Here is a 24,326-nt window from a genome sequence, read left to right on the forward strand (position 1 = left end):
CAAGGGTAGCAGTTACATTTTAGTTATAACAAAAGGCTTGTTAAAATTTAGTTTCTTTATCTTCAAATTAAAAACAAAATGTAGAATAATCTCTCGAAAGTAACATGGGTGGATCCCCTGCTTTCCACCACTTATTAGAAACTTAGCTAGGCAATTGAGGGATTGATTGGGGAGGGTGAAAGCTGAACTATTTCATTGTTAAATTAATTACCTGCTAATATGACTTCTAAAGAACAGGTATAATACAAAATTGAGAACTTATCTCAAAATATGAATAAAGGCACTAATCACAAATTTACATTTTTCATCAGACAATATCTTATAGTTGGTTGATTTTCAATAAATGTCAGAATCAATGCTTTATTGTTAGATACATGCTTGAGTCAAAACATTCTCTTGGAGTAAAGGGTAATCAGTTTTCATATTACTGTAAGAGGAAATATCTAATGAGAACCTATAAAATACTTTTTAAAAGTCTTAACATGAATTTTCTAATTGAACTTTCCCAATCGTTGGCACAAAACTTAGTTGGATGTTGATTTAATCTTCAACACACAGCTAACATAAATTATTTCTAATCCAAAAACAACAAACTGTTTTTCAAAAAGGATTTAGAAAATAAAACAAATTGTATTTTAAAAATCAAATTGAAAACTTGAGTTTATACTAATAGTTTGACAAAATACAATCAACTATTAACACTTTCAATATAATGCTGATGCGGTAATATAAAAAAATAACCATATAATTTGACAGAAGAAAATGGAGCCAGCCAATCTTATTAGATACAAGAAAGATTTCATAATAACAACAAATACAGGAATATTAAATATGATTTTTCTCAGGACAGAATTCAGAGAATTATCCTCAGTATTCATGGCTAAACTATACAACCAAGATAGAAATTCTGGCAAAGTGTGCTATCATAATTTCTCCTGCCCCACCACCACATACACACCACAAAGCATCCATATTGAATGTCTGCTTTTCTCTCATGTTCTTGATTATGCATTATATTAAAAACAAAATTTATCCTCTACCTGGTATAGAATCACTAAGAAAAAGGTTCAGAACAAGGTTAATGAACAACTGCTTCCCAAAGCCCAGAAAGCTTTCCTCTGGTCACTTCCAGTTCCAGGGTGTGCTACCACTAAACAGAAATCAGAAAAATGCTACCACATTCAACTAAATTAATTAGACTAAATATAATAAATCAAGTATAACTGAAAACAGCAAAATTTAAACCAACTTACGACAAAAAATATTAAAATTAAAGTATCACTTTTGAACAGGTACTGATGTTCTTATGAACACTGAATCCTATTTTTGACCCAGATGAAAGAAAAATACTGCAAAAATAAAGTATTATTCTCTATGTATGTGTTTTATCCCTTTCATAATAGCAAAATCACACATTTGAAATAAAGAGGATCAAAATTACAATACCTGTCCTCCCTCTTAAGGTATGCACTATTTAGATTATTGTTCATATTAGACGACTGCCTTGAAAATGTTTTAATGCTATCCAATAAGTATACTTTTGCTAGATTATGAGTTTTTAACTCTTTAAAAATTTTTTAAGTTGTTAGTGTATTAAACTTGAGTCTCATAGCAATATTTTAAAAGCCATGATTAAATTCAGCAGTTTCCTATTATCCAGCAAAAGATTTTAGAACATGAGGCATAATTATACAAATGTCAGTTGTTTCAAGCCTATTACACTACAACCTCAAACGAATTCAAGGAAAGCCATATGGTTTTTTAAGTAATATACTGCTGGTGGTAGAAATGCTGTAATAGACACAATTTCAAATTCTAAGAAATAAAATGAACTGTTTGTATTGCTGCTTTAGCTATTGCCCAAAGCAGATGTGGTGCCCCTTGCAAACTGAATAGTTGAAATTTTTGCTGATAATAAAGTTGTTTGTAATTGATAGTAAAATATATTCCAAGTGTCTTGTTTTAATTTTATTGCTGGTATGCTTTAGTAACTTCCAATTGTTATATATGCATTGAATAATGTGACATTCTTAAAAATACCAGATTTATTCAAAATATTTACTATCAAAGTTGGGCTTTGAAATAAATATTTTATTTTGATTGGTTTTTAACCAAAACTAATCCTGTGCTACAGGCAGAAAAGTGAACTTAATTCTTTTAGATAAATAGCCTACTTAATTTCCATGCTAATGGACCTTAAAATTATTCCATGACTTGCAATAATGTGGGGGAAATTAACTCATTTAAAGGCAGTTCTCATGATGTTTCATCCTCCCCCTTAAATATATATCTTCTAGGCATATTTCTTTCTCATTTACAATAAGTTCTGTCCAAAAGATAAGTAGTTTACAGAGGGAGCAAATATTTAGTGCTGGGTAAGTTTGCAAACAGTACCTGATAATTTCCACTACTGCTCTGTCAAGCCAGTAATTATCTGGTGGGGGGAGGGGGCAGTCAAGAAATGAAAGAAACTGGTCATTAAAGTTATTACAATACTTCAGAAAACATTAAACATATGATAAACATTTCTTACAAGGCAGTCGTTGAATAATTAGAATAAGCAGTCAGAAGAATTCTGTTGCTGAAAATAGTTATACATTATGTTCATCCAACTGAAGATTAGTGCATTAAAAAAAAAGTTAAGAAAGAATCTTTTATGTTCCAGTTCAGCTGCACTTGATTCAAGTGTTGCTCATAGAGGTTTGTGTTGTTATAAATTAAAACATGCTGCTGCCTTAGCAGCCAAAGGTACTAGGAAAAATGTTCATGTCACAGAATAAATAGAGAGTCTCTTTCGAGCAAAAAGTTATCTCACACCAATCCGGGAGGTCATCCACTCTAGACCTTGGCATAACCTGAAACAAAAGACAAAAGTATTTTCAAAATGAAAAACTTTATACTTAAAAATTGAAAGTATACTTATTATTTTTAAGTCTTACGCAGAAGTCGGTACTACAATAATTATTCATACATTTAACTGCCAACATTCAGGTAACACTATAATAAGTAGACTTTCTAAGTGTAAGATTATACAAACAAAATGATACTAATCAGTTGAGAATTGTGGGAAACTGCTTTAGTCTCATCTTGAAGATACAGCTTTGGGGGTTTTGCCATTAAGACTATAACTATCCCGCCCCCACCTTAAGATTAACTAAACTGGGGGCGCGGGGTTCGGGGGTCTCTGCTCCCACTGGCGAGGTGTGCCCGGATGTCGCACTGCGTGCTTGGTGGCTTGGTGAATGGATGCGGGAGAAAATGGTGGCCGCGTGGCTGAATGACCAGCCGGAGGTCTCCCACGCTGCAGCCACCTTGCCCAGATCAGGCCTCTGCTGATCCTGATGTGATGCTGCCTCCCTGCTCCTCCTCCTTGGAAACTTGTGCAAAGAGCTACAGCCATTCCACGGCCAGAAGATGGAGGCACCAGGATTTGGACGCAGTATACATTTTTACAACGACACTTCTCTGTCTGGCCTGATTCCCCTTTTTTTTAGATTTTAATTTTACTGAAGTATAGTTGATTTACAATGTTGTGTTACTTTCTTCCGTACAGCAAAGTGACCCAGATATATACATATATATAATTTTTTTCATATTCTTTTCCACCATGGTCTGTCACAGAATATTGAATATATAATAGTTCCCTGTGCTATACAGTAGGACCTTGTCGTTTATCCATCCTATATATATCCATCCTATATATATTAGTTTGCCTCTGCTAACCCCAAACTCTCATTCCCTCCCTCCCCCCCACCTTGGCAGCCACAAGTCTGTTCTCTATATCTGTGAGTCTATTTTTGTTTTGTAGATATGTTGATTTGTATTGTATTTTAGATTCCACATATTAGTGATATCATATGATATTTGTCTTTCTCTGTCTGACTTCTCTTAGTATGATAATCTCTAGGTCCATCCATGTTGCTACAAAGGGCATTATTTCATTCTTTTTAATGGCTGAGTACTATTCCATTCTTTTTAATGGCTGAGTACTATGTACCACATCTTCTTTGTCCATGCATCTGTCGATGGACATTTAGGTTGTTTCCGTGTCTTGGCTATTGTAATGTTTCCCTTTTTTGAACCATCAGACTGTGAATACAGATGAGATCTTATTCATCTTGATGATCCCAGAACCCAGCGCTAGCACTGAATATTTATGTTTAATATTAAGATTTATTAATAAATAAATGCTTATTTATGAAAAAAAAAGATTAACTAAACTGAAACCACTATAGAAAGACGGCAGGAATTTCACCCTACTCTCCTAAATGCTAAAGAATGGAGTGCTTATGGCCTAGTCTTAAAAGTACAGGTCAAAAAAGTCAATATACAGCTATTATATTACAAGCTATTTCTAGTATGAGAAATAATGAGAAGGTCAGTTTGATTTGAAGATAAATAAGTTCCTAGACATAAACTGGGTAAACCGTATATAACACACTGGGTTCTCCTTGGCCTTCTATGTCCAAACTCAAATTCTTAGGAAAGGAGGAATACATTAGAATGGCATTTATCTTAAATGTTTGTTGTTTAGAAGCATGCCTCCCAAAATGACTCCTGATAATAAAGAAAACACACTCTTGTGGAAAGCTGGGAGTTTAGGCTTAATTAAGCCCTTGCAGAAAACGTGAAATTTTTTGAAGCTTCCTCTTTCATTCAGGTGACATTACAGTTTTTTCCCAGTTAGTGAATGATAAAAGCAAGAAATGAACAACAACTGAAAATCTAGACTGTGAAAACTTAATTCAAAAGTTTGTTCTTGCCCTTTTTTGGTGAAACATTCCATTTACATTAAACGTTACAAAAAATTTGTCAGTAACTTTGTTAAATTGTAATTTAACAATAGTAATTGACTAAAATTATTCCAACCTTGTAAACCTGAGACACAATATAAAAACTATCTTTAAAAACAAAAATGGAACAGGATTCAAAGAAGAAAGAAAGTTGGCCGAAAAAAGTTGCAAGAAATTTGAAAGAAGTCATACCTCCGCTCACACTGATGAGTACTTACCCTTCTCCTGTTAAAGCACAGCAGGACTGAATGTGCCATGGATGATCCTTAATTGAACTGAGGGTGAGGTATTTAGAGATTTCAGCTGCTGTCATACACCCTTTCATATCCTGTTTATTGGCGAAGATAAGGACTGCAGCTTTCCGTAAATCCTGCAATCAACGTGAAATATTTCTAATATGTGAAATATCACAATTCAAATTAAAGTAATGAAGCAGGAGGATAAAATATGCCCTACTGAACAATTACAATGAAATCTTTCTACTTTAAAATAATCAGGCACTACTATGTAATATAAAAATTTTGTTGAAATAAAAATAAATGACCTCAAATAACCATGATTTAATGATTTACTCTAACAAAGACAGATTAATATAAACTAGATATTAAAAATTATTTTTCTACTATTGGGCCAAATGGGTCAAACTAAAAGTAAAATAAACCTGAATCTGAAATAATGACTTAAAACTATACAAGCAATATTCTAATAGGCAAATATAGTATACACTGCCAAATACTACAGAATTTCTCCAGAATTTAAAGGAGAGTACTGAAGGTCAGGGCTGGGCAATACTTACTAAAGTCTTTGTACGACCTAAGCTCAGTGATTAACGTTCACTGCAGAATTGTTTATACTATCAAAACATTAGAAGTAACTTAAATGTTCATTAATAGAAGAACAGATCAAGTATCTTCTTACAGTGAAATACTATGTAGTTGTTAAAAGGAATGAACTAAAGTTGTACATACTACCATGGATAAATCACAGTGTTGTGCAAAAACCCTCCAAAACCAAGTTACAAAAAGATTACACACACACACACACACACACTACCATCATATAAAGTTTTATGAACATGAAATATAATATTCTGTAGAACTGACAAGTACATAAAAATGTAGTAAAAAGATAAAAATACACACAGGAATAATAATCACTACTTTTAGGATGGTGGAATTCTTTTCGGATTCTCTGAGAGACAAGGGAAGGAAATCAGATTGAAGAGGTCTCATAAGATAATTAATATCTTATGTTGACTAGTGGGTGCATGAATGTGTTTTATTATCTAAGTCTTTCGTATATATGAACTATTTAGAATTAAGTGATCCCAAATTATTCACTAAAGAATTTTCAGTTATTATAAACTGTAGGGAGGAAAACAACCTTAAATTTTCCTTTCTCTTGCCTCAATTTATCAGACTTTTAAAGGCATGACTAAATAGTTTTAACTTAGAAAAATATTTTCAGTAATGGTATGTCTCCAAATTAATGTGTTGGGTTTTCTTAAGTTTGAAAAAGTATTAAAAATTTTTGACCTCATGACTTTCATCAATTTGATATATAAAACTTTGTTAATGATGAAATAATCAACAGCAGAGGACATCGATCTTTGTGAAAAAGGTAAACCAGTGTACAGATACCTTACTCCATTTGTTTTATGTTTGCTTTTCAAAATTTACCTCGTGAGCCAACATTCTATATAATTCTTCTTTCGTAATAGCTAGTCGTTCCCTGTCAATGCTGTCAACCACAAGAATGATGAACTAGAAGACAAGTAAAAAGAAAGAAAATTAAATGGGATGTTGAAGTTTTCTGCAAAACTACTCTAAGTGCTAGAAGTACTTTCTATTATGACAACATCATCACTATAAAATGGTCCACTGCTTTTTCATCATAAAGAGTTTATATTATACTGAATCACATCAAGCAGTAAAATCCAAATGTTAATAAGAAAAATAACTCACAACTTCAACAAATAAAAACCATGCTGGAAAAGGTGATGTTTGAATATATAATACGCCCTAATATGTACTAAGATTTCTTTTAAAATGCAGGTTAAAAAAAGTAATTTTTAAAAAGAAAGTCACAGTAATTTATTTTCACTAAAACTTAAAAGTACTCTGTAGTCATTCAAGCAAACAATAATTATTTAAGACAGTCTCCTGCCTATTAGAAAGAAGTTAGTTTCAAAGAAAAAGAGAAACACATTTTTAAAACAACTAACGAATAAGACATTTTTACATAAAATATCAACAATAAAAAGGCAAGAAAACTGTGCTAAATAGAAACATATATACTTGGGTGTTAATAATGCTCTAAAGAAGATGCAGGTGAAATTAAAGAAGAGCACAAAGAGAACAGGAGAAAGCTATTGTTAATGGTGTAAATGAAAAAAGGTGTGTTACACATTCAAAATAAAGCATCTTTGATAAGAAAAATAAGAAGATACAGTGCGAAAGGGCCCCTAAATTGAACATTTTATGCAGAAGAAAAAGTTAAGAAATGAGATTAAATGGTTTTGAGGGTTATAGGAGTGAGTAAAATAAACAGACAGGAAGGGTAGAATCAAGATTGTTCAAATGACTACAATTAGGGAAAGAGACAACTAGAGTAACCTGAATATAAACTAACAAGGGCTTAGAAAGGGATAAAAGGAAAGAAAATAGAGGGGATAAATATAAGAAACATGGCAAAGTCAGAATAGACAGAATATGGGGAAGTAACTCTGTAAGTTAATGAGAGGAAGATGTCAGAAATTAGTCAACAACTGTAACTTGCTGTATTAAAAGGGAGACATTTCAGCTTTTGGATGATGCCTCCATGCAAAGAATTTAAGAAGCAAGATTAGTAGGGTGAACAAAGTGGTCAGAGAAACACCACATAGATAAGATCCCTACCTGGAATCTAAGACTGCAAATGCTATGTGCCATGCTGGTGTGCTACATGAAAGGCCAAAGGATCTTTGTAGTATTTCTGATATTCTTATAGAAATCATTTATAAGAACATTTCATATTAATGGCGTCACTAACAATGTACGTCTTTCTGGACCCATGTGAAATCTTCTAGAGTGTTGACAATTTCAAAAAACTACCATTTAGTAATGCTATCAATATACAGGGATCAGTTAGAACCAACTTTGACCTATTCACCAAAGATAACTGGTCTTTTCACACTTGGGGTTAATTCTGAGCTCTGAAAAAATAACAAGTTATGCTAAAATGTTGTTCTTCCCTCACTCTCTAACACATTTTAGTTTCAGAACATTATTTTACTGTAGAAATATATACTAAACTAACCTATAACCATAAATATTAGCTTACCAACCTATTCTCCCCTGCAAATAGAAAAAAAATTAAGTGCTGCCACAGCTACTGATTATCTATGATATGCCATCTGGTTTGACCAGTCATACACTGCACTGCAATATATACACACATACACATAGGCTATTACAATATAAATCTAGAGGAATACATGTTTTTTATTTTAAAAGGCAACTTATTCACCAAAAATTCCTTGCATCAACACTTCCACCTCCTCCGCAATCCCCCTCAAAAAAAAAAAAAAAAAAAACCTCAATTTTTAAGAGGTTTCATTATAGAAAAAGTAATTGGTTTGGTACCTCTTTGTAAAGAAAAATTATAGATGCAATTGTGTATTAGTATTCCTGAAGATAAACCTCTCTCACTAGCACTGCACGGTTTAAAAAAAAAATCTGAGAAGAAATAAAAACAGATATAGAAGATATTCCAGATTTGTGCCCTGGGTTGACTCCAATGATGAAAATAAGTGACAAAGAATGCTAGGGGGATGGCTTGCAAATCATTTGCTTTTTAATTATAATCTCACCAAAAATTTGAATGTGCAATTCATGTTATTTGAAAATCCTATATTAAATTATGCTTTAAATATTTTATTCCTCCTCTAACTAAGTAGGGCCTCTTATAAAGTTGGGAAAGGTTATATAATTTATCTTAGTGTCTGCTTTCTCCAACAATGGAGATATTATAGTATTGCCCTGAGGATGAATTGAGAGAGCCTGACAACAGTAAGCACTCCACTAATAATAGCTCCCATTACTCTTCGGACTTGCCTTTTTTCTTTTATTTGAAAACCTCAAATTCCTTACAAAAAACGATCTTATTAAAAGGGAACTGTCACTATGCCTTATGTACAGCCTGTCTTCTGGGTTTACCCCTTAGTTCTTTTCATTCAAATTCGGAAGTAACTTTAGTATACCTCTGTGTTTGAGTAATACGTGTTCCAGGATGATCGCAGTGACTCTTGACCACCAATATCCCACATAAGAAAATGAGTGTTCTTCACAACTATTTCTTCAACATTGCTTCCTATGGTTGGAGATGTATGAACCACTTCATTCATTAAGCTGTTAAAAGACAGACACCATAAAAACTCTTTTATAAATCTTGAGAACCTGAAGCAAGTTTTATCTCTGTGTTTTTATACGAATCAACCTTCCTTACCTGCACCAATGTGGTAATCACTAGCAACAAAACTAGAACCTTGGAGAACATTTGTGCAAACAAATACCTAGACAAAGAACAACTCCTGAAGAAAGGCAGTTTTTTTGTTCTTTTAATGGAATAAACTACAGGCTTGATCTGGATAGAAGGGAACGGCGTGGTGTGAGTTTGCATTTTCATGGCCAAAATGCCAATAACCCCATGCCCTGTTATCGGTTAGAGCAGAACCAATCCCCCATCCTGAAAGAGCAAGTTTCCAGGTGACTGTGTCATCAACACTTGCAAAGTAGTAACCACTGAATAGTAGGCTATCATTTTAAAGACTGTCTATGTGAGAAAAGACACTTAGCTCAACCATAAAAATCAGTGCATGCTTATTAACCAAAACTACAGTCTATGGGCAAATGAAAATTTATTTAGAACACTGATGCTCATATCACATGTATTATCATATTCATTGGTTAAGCTACATTAATTAATTCAACAAATACCTATTTGCCTATAACATGTCAGTACTATGTTGGAAGAAGCCTGCAACTCTCCCTTGGGTTTAATATATGTATTTTTGAAGCTGTGTGCAAAATTATTTCAACAATGACAGGTTTCTGAAATGTTTATTTCTAATGTCCAAAGGCTGTGTCATATTAAATTACATAATGGCCAATGAATGAATGTTTTAAAGAAAAACAAGTAGTTATTCAACTCTGAAACAACAAGCCATAAGTTCGTGGCTTTTTAGCAGGGTAGCTGAAAAAAACATTAAGCACTGCTTAAGTGAAGTATTTCTGGAGAGCTGTCAGCTGATGTACTTAAGATGAGGTGGGAAGAGATAAGACACACAATGGAGCACTGTATTTTATAACTATTTGTTAAATGCCTGGGACACAGATCCATTTCCACTGTTTAACAAGGATCATTTCATTGGCACTGAAAGGATAATGGGAGGTGGTCTCACAAGTGGCTGTTAAAAAATTTCCTTCAAGTATTAATGTATTTCTCTGAAAGTCTCAAGCCTCTTCCTGTCGCAAGCTACCAAAGCAATATTTTCAGGGGCGATCTGCATTTCTTTTGATTTGACAAGTCTGGGTATGTTAAAGAATTCCAGAACTATTAGGAGAGTAACAATAGCTTCCTAGATCGATATCAGTCTATTTACATGGACTTCAGAGGGGGAAGAACTAAGCGAAATGTACTTTATTCCTTCCTTCCAGCACTAGAATGTGTGCTTCATTTATTTTTAGTTTAATATTAATTTTTTCTTTCAAGGCTGGAAAAGATGAGTGTTTTTGACTGTACCAAACATACAGCAGTTTACCTTACTTTTTAATAAATTTTGTGTTTGGTAAAACACAAAACCATGTGTTTAAGTTTTCCCATTATATTATAATGGTATCTCATTCTTATTAATGATACAAAATTAGCTCCAATAACAAAAATAATAAAAACTGTTTAAATAAACACCCATACTTACAATTGATAAAGAATGGTGGTTTTCCCTGCGTTATCCAGTCCCACTATAATTACTTTGTGTTCTACAAAAAGAAAGCAAACCATAAGCATTTAATACTGCTGCATACTTCAATTACATGCTTTCAACAATGATTATTAGTTAGCTCTCTAATGAGAATCATTCACTGGATATTTATTCCTGGAATAAGTTACCAGAAATAAAGAGAACTTCATGATGTCAAGGCTACTTGCCTTAAGTGAGGCAATCTATTATGGCGTTCTCTATCTATCTCTTATAAAAGAATGAGGGAGATGGCTAAGAGGGAGGCACAAGAGAACTTTGTCACTTTTGCTGAATTTGGGGGGAAAAACCCAAATACTAAACTTGACGAGATATTATGACTTAAAATGTAAGTAAAAAAAAAAAAGTGTTTTACACACCTGCTTGCCCTACCAATCACATTAGCTTTTTATCAAGTTGTTTTTACAGCCAGATGTCTTCCTACCTAAATGTACCAAGATTTTTTCTTTTCACTTTAAAATACAATTGAAAACATAAAACTAAAGAGTTTTCCCTGTCAATAATAAGACACATAATTTCAACCAGTTTTCATTCCTTCCATTAATTTACAGATAAATAAGCAATTACTTAGTCTTCAAGGCTTTTTCAATCTGGGTTTTATAACTCTTTTAAGCAGATACTGTTTCCACTCTTTGTATACAACAAAAACCTCTTCAGTTCCCTCCTCTGGTGCCATGGGCTAAAAGTATCATTTCTTTCCTAAGGATTTTTAAGGCCCATCTAATTATTCTGTTACTTGGTAGACATTTTGAAACATCCTTAGAACTCAGAGGTCATCTTTTCTAGATTTTAAACTGTATGGAATATATTGAAGATTCCTCTTCCCCAGGACAAAATGCTTAAAAAGTTACTAGGGAAACTCAGCAGGGTATGCAAGGAAGTCACCATAAGAACCTCTGCACATAATCAACTGATTTGTAGTGAATTTGACACATTTCATACCAGATCCCTGCTGCTCCTGTTAACCTCTGATGAATATCAAAATACTGATTATACATCTAATCAAATATCTGCTGATATTCCTAAAGTATCAATATTGCATCAGTCAAAAAGAGGAGCCATAGTTCACAGACAAGTTCTTATATGACAAACCATCTTTCTATCTTCTCATGACCTGCATGCCGTAGGCACTGTCTATATTAATGCAGGACAAATGACATGGTCCTCTGGAGGGGCTATTTTCACTATGGCAGGAGCTACTTTGTAAAAAAAGAAACAAAACTTGTTTGCTTATTATGACTCATTATCCTTCTCTCTTTCTGACTCTTTTGATTTGTATCCCCTAATTTCTAACGAAGCCAATCGAAGTGTTGCCCTGTTTCTGTCCCTTACAGTGTAAGAATGAGAGCACTCTTACCAGTGGAAGAACAAACATTCTAAATTTTGGTGAAATTTTGGTGACAGCTGGAAACTCCACCTACCCAGGATCTGGAGACCACGTGGTCCCAGCGGCTTGAGAAGGAAGCCACTAGTATAAAGGTAATCTCAACCTGGGTGCAGATACTCCTGCTGGGAGGAGGGAATGGAAAGATAGTACCAGATAGTACCATCATTGTTGAACTCAAGTGAACACCAGGGCCATTTTCAAACATGCCTGCCCCTGGCTTCACATTTGTATTATAATGATGATCACAGTACTGAAGGCCTGTGATGGTAAAACTCATAAATAATGCATCATTTCGCAAGATTGGTCCCCAGTTTAAACTAAGTCAGGAATGACAAACCCTGAATGTAGATAGAGTATGAATTTCATTAAAGTTTCAAATGTTTGATTAACTTAAGGTTTTTTAAGGTGACTTGTCCTTCTCACTGATAGGCAAGTTTAGGAATTAAGACAAAACACAAAATTTCAACTCTGTCTTATGATGAAGTAGGTATATCTATCCTTCAGGTAAACTGAGACCTATCTTCTGATGTTAAAATTGAGTTTATATAAAAAAGTAACAGTAAAGGAACAGCTAAGTGCTTAAAAGCATGAAATAAACAGAAGTTTATTTTAAATCTTTTCTTTGAAAAATGTCTTTAACATTATCTATACAATAAGAGTAAAATCAAGTTCAAAGAGCATTTACTAAAAAACCAAGTACAAAATAAAAGCTGTTTGTACTCTATGCACAACTGTAATTCTTCCTTCTTTTTTCAAATGCCTCTGTTGTACTTAGCTGCTACTTGAGTATGTCAGTGACCAAAGACTTCATTCAGTTCACAAATGTTAGTAAAGTTTTTACCTGTTCAAGGAACAATGAGAAAAATATGGAAAGTGACACATATTCTCCTTTTATTGAAAATAAAATTAATATGTTGCTTTAAATGTCCCCAAGTGGTGTCTAGATTAATCAGGTATAAAGTTTCTTGAAGGTATTATTGAATCACAGTGCTCTATCAAATGTTCACATCAATACATACCAAAAGCATAACTACGATCACACCGTAGTGCATATTACTTGATGTTAAAAGGGGGCCCTCATGCTTGAAAAACATGACACAGGGGTGCTTGTTCTGTACTGCTGTCTTTCTGGTTAGGCATAATCAACAGGCCATATATAAATCTTATTTTATGTACTGAAACACAAAAGATCAACTAAGCTATGTAACTGTCAGAGTGATTTCCTATAGAGTAGCTTTGATAAAACAATTTCCTTTGCCTGTCATAATTAACTAAAGCAGATGTGGAAAGATGGTTTTATTATGTATTTATCTAATAGGTTAAAAAAAAACTTTCAAAATATATCAGTATGGTTCAAGTCAGTCTCAAATTAAGGTGAGAAAGGCTTTATGCCAAAGGTCACATTGTGAATTGCTGCCACTGAGAAGAACATGAAACGTTTTAACATCATTTTTATTTACAGAGCAGGAAGCAGAGATTTCCATTTCACTAAAATTGAAATTTCTAAAGTTATGAGGAGAAAATTATACAATTGTATACTTTTACAACTTCAACTGCTCCTCAATATGTATATCTAAGCCATATATTCTTAACTTCCAACTCTTCAAATTACTCTCCATGAAAACAAAATATTTAGTTGATGGATTGAAACAGTTATTTCTCAGTTAACCTTAAAGAGGGCAAACTATAACATGGATAATACTAAATTCTTTATTTAGAATGGACTTCACAAGTGTAATTATAGAAAATTTACTTTTTCCCAATGTTTACCAATCGCATTATTAAAAAAAATATGATGTTAGAGTAATAGGCTGACCATGCTTAGGGGTAGGAATGTGTGTGTTGGGGACGGGGTGTGTACAATTTAAGATGATTTGTGGATAGCTAAATAATTTTGGGTTAAGCATTACCATAAGAATCAGAGTTATAAGGAATCCAAATGTTTTAAAAGTGTGTCTGCACACCACAAGATGGTCAGTTTGGGCATCTTATTTCATGGGAAATCTCTTCCAGGAGACCAAGCTGCACCTCTCCTCATAACAAAGGTATGAGAAGAGTATTTCCAGTGTTACTAATGATGCATCTCCAGAGCCCAACACAAAGCAAGTTTATTTACATCAAATGAAGGAAAAGGTCCCATCACAGAGCTTTCGTTTAATTTTGACCAAGTGTTTACACATAAGTTTCTCTATTGGCTTGGCTTTGGTGTTTATTCTCTTGGATTTCCTTAAAAGTTGGCTTTACTTTTCTTTTCTTTTTCTTTTTTTAGGGAAGGCATGAAGACATGCCTTTACAGGATGAAGCTTCAAAGCAAATTAGTAAGCTCACTTGTTTGTAGACAAATACAGGTTAAATGGCTAACAAGAAAAATGATGAAAAAGGAACTTCAAAAAAAATAAGTAGAAGAAAAAAACAAGAAAAAAAAGTTTCTCCCTTTATCCAATTAAAAAAAATTTTTTTATAAACTCAGTTTGTAGTTTTAGTACAGAAACCAAACAAACAGAATTTGTAGTTTTAGTACAGAATACCAAACAATGAAAACAGACTAACATGAGAAAAGCATTAGAGAAGCACTAAATATTGGCAGTGTTAATAAACTGTGAAATAATATGTTAACATTTATTTTATCATGTTAAAATTGGATATTGTTAAAATGTATGACAAAATGACTAACTTTTAATTTTGAGATATAAGATAGCCACCCAAATATCATGAAATAGGGATTGCTACCTTCTAGATACATAATACCTGCACTAAAACTGTTACATAATGAGAACAAGCCCTATGTGAACACAGAGTATGTAAACAACTATATAACTAAACAAATAAAAATGCCCTATGCCAAATCTGGTGACTTAAAATTGGAAATATTGCGTTTACAGAAAATAAGTTTGCATTATTGCAATAGGTAGGTAGTAAAATGTCAGAGGATATGATGTCACAATCTGAGTCCTGAAGGCCTGGACAGCAACGAGGAGCAGTCTGCCTCTTGGAGAGAACAAAAAGAAAGAAAAAGGAGAGCTATATAAAACTCTGTCTTATATTATACTAATTATAGAATCACAAAATATCATAGCTTAGAAGAGACCACAGAACGTGAGATCTACTCCTTCTCTCCCACTTCTTCATCAACAAATGTGTTACCTATATGGCAACTTTGAGGAACCCACGTCTCCAAAAATGCACAGAACTACTGACCTGGGCCACCTTGCATATTTTACAGATAAAGAAATTAAAGGCCTATGAAGTTAAAAAAAAAAAAATCAACCCAAGATGCTATTTTCAGCAAAAATACATTTCAGGAATGAAGGGAAAAAAAAGACATTTTCAGATAAAAGAAAACTAAGAGAATTCATTTACCTGCAAAACCACACTACAAAAATGGTAGAGTTCTTCAGCTTGAAAGGAAATTCACAAGATGGAAATTCAAAACATGAAAAATAGTAATGTGGGTAAATATAAGAGAAAATTTTACCCTCTCTTAAAACTTTAAAGAACATGTGATTGTCTATGGTGAAAATTGTAACACTGTATTGTGCAGTTTATAACATATGTAGATACAATACAAATAACATGTAAGCTGTACGGTTATAAACGACAAGGGAGGAGAGTATGCAATTACATATACAGTTTCAAGGTTCTTACACTTTACAAGTGTTACATTATTAACTCTAAGTAGACTGCAAAAAGGTAAGAACGCATGTTGCAATCCCTAGAAGAACCATAAAAATAATGTGAAAAGGAATTGCTTAAAAAGTCAATAAATTAATTAAAATAGAATTCTTAAAAAAATTAACAGTCAACCCAAAAGAAAGTGGGAAAGGAAGAATAGAGTAGTAACAAAACAAACACAGATGGGACAAACAGAAAACAAATGGTAAAACAGTATACCTTAACATTTCACCATGCCATAAATCTAAGCACACTAATAAATTGGATAAACATTCCAATTAAAAGGGAGAGAATTTCACACTAGACAAAATAAACAAGATCCCAACATATGCTCTCTATAAGAGATACACATAAAGATATAAAATATCTAAACAATATTAACAACCACCTTAACCTAATAAACATTTATAGAACATTGCAGACAAATGCAGAATGCACATTCTTTTCAAGCACAAATGGTATATGCACCAAAACAGACCATTTAGATGAACTATAGAAAGTCTCAATAAATTTGGGGGGAAAAAAAAGGAAAGCTTACAGAGCATGTTTCTGACCACAATGGAATTAAATTTGAAACCAAAAATAATCTATCAAGAAAAATATGTGGAAACTATAACAATACTCATAAACAAGCCATAGTTCAAAGAAGAAATTTAAAAAAATTTTTTTAAATGTTTCCAACTGAATGAAATACAATATATTAAAATCTATGGAATAAAGCTAAGGCAGTACTTAAGAGGAACATTTACAGCTGTTTATATATGAAAGGAAAAAGAAACAAAAACAATGACACCCAGCTAACCCTTAAGAAGGTGGGGGAGGGGAGTAAAGCAAACTCAAAGTAAGCAGATGGAAGGAAATAAACAACAAGAATTAGTAAATTAGAAAACAGAAACAATAGAGAAAATTAAAATCTTTTCTTTGAAAAGATTTAACAAAACAAAGATGGGACTGACACCACCTTTAAAATTTACCATGAAGTCACTACAAGAGAAGAGAAAGTCTAGAGATAAGAATCATCTGAGTTTCAACAAGACTCCAAAGTAATTCATTGGTAAAGAAAAGTCTTCAGTAAATTATACTGGGACAAGCAGCTATCCATGTAAAAAAATAATGAAGCCCAACCCCTATTCACATCATAACCTCAAAATAATCTGAGATAGCTCACAGACCTAAGCATAAAAGCTAAAGCTTCTAGATGAAAGGAACAGGACACAGAAAGTAACAGCCATTAACAAAAATAATATATAGAGAAATTAAGACTTCACCAAAACCAAAAACTTCCACTCAGCAAAAATCGCTATTAATAAAATGAATAGGGAAGCCACAGGCTGGGGGTGGGGATGGGGGTATATTCACAAAACATATCTGACAAAAGACTCAATTCCGGGATATAGAAATAATTATAAAGAATAACTTTTTTGACACCCCCCCCAAAAAAAAAACTGACAAAGGATTTGAACATTTTGCAAAGGAAGATATACAAATGGCCAATTAGCATGTGAAGAAGTGTTTAACACCCAAAAATCATCACAGAAATGCAAATTAAAACCAAAATGAGATAATAACAGTACACATCCAACAGAATAGCTAAAATTAAAATACTGGCAACGAAGCCTCAAATGTTGCTGGTGAAAGTATACAAATGGTATAACCACTTTAGAAAACAATCTAACAGTTTCACAATATTATAACTCATCATGATGCAAATGAATAGACAACTGTGGTATATTCATGCATGGAATTACTTATAACAGATCTATGGGGAAAGCTTCCAGTGTGAAGGGCTAATATAAAAATAAATAGAAACAGAAAAAAAAAAACCCAACTAAGATACTTAGAAGACATAGCATTATGAAGCAACGCCACAAGAATAAAAAAAAATAGCAAATAAAAAGTTATAAATTAGAATTATGATAGCTGAAAATAGTCAATAGGATTGGAAGACAAAGGAAATATTCCAGAACTCAAACAAAAAGAGCCAGAAAAATGGAAAAGGATAATTGATAATCAATTTAGTGCCATATGACCAACAAGATTTCCAGAAAAGTAGAGGAAGAAATCCTAAATTTAAGAAAGGAAGGGAGGGAGGGAGGGATGAAGGAAGGAAAGAATTCCTACAATGGAAAAAGGTGCAACTTTGTGTTGAAAAGGTCCAATGAATGAAGACACAACAAGGCACACCTCTTTCAAATTTAAAAATACCAGGGATAAATGGAAAATTCTAATATCTACTACAAAGAGAGGGAAAAAATCAGAAAAGAATGATACTGGTCTTAACACAACACTGGAAGCTGGAGGACAATGACAGTACCTTCAAAATTCTGGAAGAAACGTTTTCAACTTAACTATATCCAGCCCAATTATAAATCAAAAGTGAGGACAGACTAATTATCTTCAGATATTTGGAATCACAAAAAAAATGACCACTTTGGGCAACTTTGCAGGAAATTTCTGAAGGATGTATTTCATCAAAGTAAGAGTAAAGCAAGAAAAACATAAGTTCTAATAAAACAGAAAAGCAAAGGAAATTCCTAGAATGATAGCAAAGACAAGTCCAGAACAGCTGTGTGGCAGGCACAGAGGAAAAACAGGTCCAATTTGGAGCAGGATGGAATACTGAGGGGGCGGGTAGGAAGGATAAATCATCTGATAGGTGTGATGTGTGTAAACTGTACAGAGAGCTTTTGGATGGCACGAAATGACTTAGCCAAATGTACAAAGAAAACTAAGGCAATGAGATTTAATTATTTACTCTAGGGGGGAAAAAGCTGTAGAAAAAAGGGAAACATAATTATAGCACATTGTGGCTCGGTAGTAACAAAACTTTATAGTCACAAAAATGAAAAGACAGAGTGTGGATTAAGTCAAAATACTCTACTGGGATAACAAATATAATGTTATTTGTTGATTATATCTCAATTCTTAAAAAAAAAATTACAGTGTTTAAAATTTCCACATACGTATATTATCCAGAAATGTGGAAGTATATGCTGGGAAAAAAGTTAAGAGATTAAAAAGATCTGACGAACACACATCATTTTCAGACTTTAGCATTATATAACTTTTAAAAAAGAATATGGGGCTTCCCTGGTGGCGCAGTGGTTGAGAGTCCGCCTGCCGATGCAGGGGACACGGGTTCGTGCCCCGGTCCGGGAAGATCCCACATGCCGTGGAGCGGCTGGGCCCGTGAGCCATGGCCGCTGAGCCCGCGCGTCCGGAGCCTGTGCTCCACAACGGGAGAGGCCACAGCAGTGAGAGGCCCGCATACTGCAAACAAAAAAACAAAAAAAAAACAAAAAATATGTATGTGTTACTTCGATATAAAATTTTTATGTTTGAAAAACAAAACAAAAAATTGAACAAAAGCTTTTGTAATGGGGATACAACAGCGAATAAGACAAAGTTCATGCCTCAAGGAGTTTATCTCTATTGAAACAGACAACAAGTGAACAAATAAACTTACCATATGATTACATGTAGTGATAAACATTACTCAGAAAAACAAAGGGTTAAGACATAGAGACTGAATGTTGGGGAGGTAAGAGTGGTCAGGGAAGGAAAGGGCTCTCTGAGGAGTGACATTTGATCAGAAGTCTGAACCATTTGAAGGTACGAATAAAGCGGGTTCTGGAAAACAGGGAGCAGACAGTGGTAAGTTTAAGTTTGGTGTGTTTGAAACTAGCAAAAAGAACAGAATTAAGAGCAGAATACTAACAGGAGACATCAGATGTAAGCCATCAGAAGTGAAGAACAATACAATGACATACAAATTGGATATCAGTGCTCAAAATGATACCATGAAATTCACCAACGAGAAAGAAATGATGAGATAATGAAATTAAGTTAAAATGTCATTGTTTTTGGTTCTGAAAATGAACTACAATTAAAATCATATTCCATTCATTCTTAATTCTGGATAAAACAAGAAATAACTGACAGAAAAAGACCAAGGTCTATGAAAGTTTAAAAAGTTTAAAAAAAGGAACGCTCAACTTCTGAGGTGAATCTAAAGATAGATATACACGTATGTATTTTATATAGGCATAACCTCATTTTATTGCACTTCGCAGATATTTCGTTTTTTACAAATTGAAGGTTTGTGGCAACCCTGTGCTATCAGATGATAGTTAGCAATTTTTAGCAATAAAGTATTCTTAAGTTATGTACATTGTTTTTTAGACATAATGCTATTGCACATTTAATAGACTGCAGTATAGCCTAAACATAACGTTTATATGCACTGGGAAACCAAAAGAAATTGTGTGACTTGCTTTATTGCAGTATTCGCTTTATTTTGGTAGTCCGGAACCGAACCCACAATATCTCTGAGGTATGCCTGTACAACACACATAAACAAACACAAAGATATATACAATAATGTCTAAAAAGATAATCAGATTTGAAATTATTTCCTTCAACTGATACGTGCATTGAAGTAATGTCTTCTAGCTTAAAATCAAGCAATACAAAATCACAGAGACTAAGAACGTAGTTTGTAACAGCTTTATTTAGACGATACATGCTTTTAGTATACTTATTCCCAGAAAGGTATCAAATTTATGAGAAGATGCTTGGTGCTCTAAAATACTACAGGGAAAAAATGTTGGAAGAAAGATAAGGGAAAGGAGTATTTAAGGTAATATAAGCTGTCGTCAACTCTGCCTGTACATTTGAGTCATCTTGGCATTGATGCCCAGGGCGCTCCACCCCATTCTGATTTAACTGATCTGAGGTGGGGCGTTGGGCATACTATGCGACCAAGACTGAGTGATGTGAGTATCACTGGATTAGATGTGTCACAGTGGTAAAAATGGAAAATGCTGAGATTGTCAGGTGATACATATAGAAAGTAAAACTACAGGACTAAAGTATCAATCTGATCACATTATTCCCCTGCTTTAAAAACAACATACATGACCAAACTCTAATGGCGCGGCTCCCATGGCTTGCAGTTCAACGTCTTAGTCTACACACAAGGCCCTCTGTGATCTGGTTCTCCTAGCTACCTCTCCAACCTCATCTCCTCTAACTCCCCCACAGGCAAACTAAAATACAGCCAAACTAAACTATTTTCAGCTTCCCTCAATGCACCAAACTATTTCATTCCTCTCCCATTTGCGTATTAGTCCTTCTGCCTAGAATAATATAGCATGCCTTGTAAACACCTACTTATTGCTAAAGTCCAAGTATACCTTTTTTTGTAAAGTCTTCCAGGAACCACCTGAGAAAAAATTAATCGCTTCCTTCTTGTTGACCATCACCATGCTTTTACACATACCTGTGAAATAATTTACCATGCTGCATCTTTTTTTCCCCAACCTGTCTCATTTACTGATTCTTGAGTACTTTGAGAGCAAGTTATATGTAACTTTTCTGTATTTTAACCTTTGCGTCTCCTAGGCCTAACTCTGATGACTGGGTTATGGCCTATGACTAAATGTTAGTTGCATGAATAAATGGGAATAAAATGACAGAATAACCACTATGTAGTTCTAAATTTTCAACAAGGAAGTTAAAGGGAAAGAAAAATTCTCAACAGTAATGGGGATTTTAAGAGAACTAAACAATTATGTGACTACAGGAGTAGCCCATGAATGTCTTTCATCATCTGCCGAATTTTCCCTCTACATCCTTCATTCCCTTCTAGTCTGATTAAGAAAGCCTAAAAAAAAAACCCACCAAAAACAAAAAGATAAACAACAGTAATAAAACAGAGAGGAGAGAAAGGGGAATGGGACAAGTTTCACAGGGAGGACCAACGACTTTGGTAATGTTTTATTTCTTAAACTCTGGGAAAAGATAAGCAGGTGATTATTCATCTTTATACTTTTAAACATGTCTTAAAAAGCTTCTTTACATAGTAAATTCATGTAACAAGGATTAGAAAATATAAACTACGGAAAAAATGTATTAAATGTATGGATAATATCTATATGGAGTTAAACTCTGGCCACTTTGAAATCACTTGGTAAGTGCTATCTGCAGTTATTTCGTTTATACACATGTGTATACGTGTATATGCGTATGCATATATCTATCTTTATTAACTTGTAACCTTGAAAAAGACTATTTTAGTATTCTTATCGACCTACGGAACAAGTGACTAAAACCATTTCATTCTGTTCATAACTTCTTAAATCCAGAGAAAAAATACCGCCTTAGCAGTAACAAATTGGTATCATCATAAAACACTGGCTTTTATTACGCCCGGGTATTAAATGCAAAATGAAACTATTTTGAGTTTTAAAACTGGTTTCAGTTACTGAGAAAACACTCCGTTAAAAGAATGCCTAAAACTTTACCTATTCCCGGCCCTTTTTGTCTGGGTATTTTCTCTGCTCAGAAGCCATCACATCTCATTCACTCTGACTCAGAACAGGTTTTACAACTTCTTGGCCCTTTGGACTTGCAACTTTTAGACGTCTGAGAACCAGTTCTAGACTAATTACGGATACGCGATATCCTACATAGAACCAAAAGTATTTCGTTTTCCAACATCGAAGAAAGGAATAAAGGGTTTAGGACGAAGATTTCCAGAAACCGGTGTATCTCAATAGGACAACTCATTCCGGAGTCCTGGAAAGCAGGCGAAATCAGAGAACGTGAAGGCGCACTGGCTTAAATAGCAGGGCGCAAAACAAAGCAGCATTAGTAATTAAAAAAAGAAAGTTGATTGCTTTCTGGGTGGACACTTATCCTGGGGCAAGACTTAGGATGCTTAATAGAGATGGAAAAGGCCCTCCAAGTGCCTCCGGGTATCATTAGGTGCTTTCCGCTTTCCTTCGCTAAAATCCCCAAATTCTGGGTTTGGATCCAGGGACACCAAATGCCCCCTCTTCTGACATTCCATTTCTCCCAACCATCACGTTGCACCTTCTTCCAGACTAAAATAGTGAGTTTCTACCCATCTCCTCGACTAAGTCACTTCTCTGAGTCTCAGAACGTTTGTGTCCACCTAGAAACCTGTCTCCCCTCGGCTGTCCCCTTCGGCGGCTAGACCCTCTGCCTCGGATTCGAGCCGTTGCGCAGCTCCATCCTTCTCACCTTGGTTACAGAAGAGGCTCCACAGTTTAGCGAAGATCAGCCCCATCATGAGCACCTGGGCGGGCCACGGGGTTCCCTCAGCAGCAGGTGCCGCTGCGCCGGGCCCCCCACCGCGGCGCTGGCCGTGGGGAACCAAGGAGAAGCCGACTGGGACCACGCGGCGACAGCACTGGTTGGCGGAGAAGCCGCGATCGGCCGCTCAGCTATCCGTCAGAAAACGCCGTGCCGAGTCCCTGCCCGAGAGTCCTTTGTTCGAGTCCACTGAGCCCAACGCCGACCCGTAGTCCCTTCGGTCTGAACCCACCTACCCACCAGAGCCTCAACCAGCCCCAAGCCCCGCCTCCGCTCCGCCTCCCCTCCCTAGCCCAGGACCACCCATCTCCGGAAGGACGGGGCCGGAAGTCGGCGCGCTTACGTCAGCCCACTCCTTCGAAGTAGCGTTTCCTCAGTTTTACTTCCGGTGGGCGGGCTCCGAGCTGCCAGAGGGGTGGAAGGTGGGGGTGTGCGTGGGAGTCGCGGAGTTTCCCTGGGTGAGCATTTCTTCCCTCGTCCTCCTGTTTAGAAGCGGTTGCTGGTTCCCTTTCTTGAGTTTCTGCTGTCTAGCAGGTGCATCCCTGGCCCCTAAACCTGGAGACAGACTGCAGTTACTCTGAGTAGCCGCCGTTTGCTGCACAGAAGTGGGGGGTGTTTTTTCTCAACTATCACCCAGTTCAGGCTGGCGAGCAGGCTTGGGGTTCTGCCGTGATTCTTAGTTCTGGATAGAATTGATTGCGAGACGATCCATGGAATGCCAGTAGCCACAGAGTTCAGCTATGTGATTAACTTAAGGTCCCCCAGTTTTGCTGTTACTCGGTATTTTCTTGGATTCCTCGGTCCACAAAATAAGAAAACGTATTTTGTGAAGTGTTGATTGGAAATAACTTCCTTTAATTAAAATGGAATCCTAGGAATCGCTCTTTCCAGTTCAACAAAATAGAAGAAAAAGCTACAAAGTGCAAAACAGAAACTGAAATTTCAACGAAAAAATTTGAACAACTAGGGAATTTAAAAATGCATATATATAATATTCTTTAGTAAGAACTATTGTAAACTAATTTCAGAAAATTCTTGGAATAACTGGCTGCACCTGGAATTGAATTCAATTTATTACTCAGTTAACTAAGAAGTCTGCATATATATAAGACAATTTGCTACATAATACTTTCATTTCCATGTTCTTTTCCGTGGTTAGGGTCTAACAAATTTAAAAGCTTCACAGACTAGGATGGAACCTAACAAATTCCCCTGAAACGAGTTGAAGGAGAGATATTAATTGAAAAGACTATGGACGTAAGTCAAGTGGTAGATTTGAACCCTGGCAGCGTGGCCTTTTAACACACCAATATCATTACCTGTACAAGTAAAAGTGTAT

At 34.9% G+C, this 24,326-nt stretch overlaps 1 protein-coding gene across 1 annotated transcript; it reads right to left on the reverse strand.

Moving 5' to 3' along the window:
* Window positions 1–656: 656 nt before the first annotated feature.
* On the reverse strand, window positions 657–23,206 carry ARL5B (ARF like GTPase 5B). The gene is made up of 6 exons (XM_082616630.1): window positions 22,916–23,206; window positions 10,750–10,810; window positions 9,034–9,181; window positions 6,473–6,556; window positions 5,012–5,163; window positions 657–2,855 (listed from the first exon to the last, which is right to left on the reverse strand). The coding sequence occupies exons 1-6, from the start codon at window positions 22,962–22,964 to the stop codon at window positions 2,807–2,809; spliced, it is 543 nt and encodes a 180-aa protein (XP_082472756.1). The 5' UTR covers window positions 22,965–23,206; the 3' UTR covers window positions 657–2,806.
* Between the last annotated feature and the right edge of the window lie 1,120 nt (window positions 23,207–24,326).

Source organism: Mesoplodon mirus (genome assembly GCF_964341445.2).
Source record: "Mesoplodon mirus genome assembly, chromosome: 4".
In the NCBI taxonomy this organism is placed as follows: Eukaryota; Metazoa; Chordata; class Mammalia; order Artiodactyla; family Ziphiidae; genus Mesoplodon; species Mesoplodon mirus.

Excerpts from the sequence above, each read along its gene's own strand:
- ARL5B (XM_082616630.1), bottom strand. The coding sequence starts at position 22,964 with ATGATGGGGCTGATCTTCGCTAAACTGTGGAGCCTCTTCTGTAACCAA. Across the intron at positions 6,557-9,033 it reads CGTATTACTCAAACACAGAG|TTCATCATTCTTGTGGTTGA; the intron begins GTATACTAAAGT and ends CTTGTCTTCTAG. Across the intron at positions 5,164-6,472 it reads ATAGAATGTTGGCTCACGAG|GATTTACGGAAAGCTGCAGT; the intron begins GTAAATTTTGAA and ends CGTTGATTGCAG.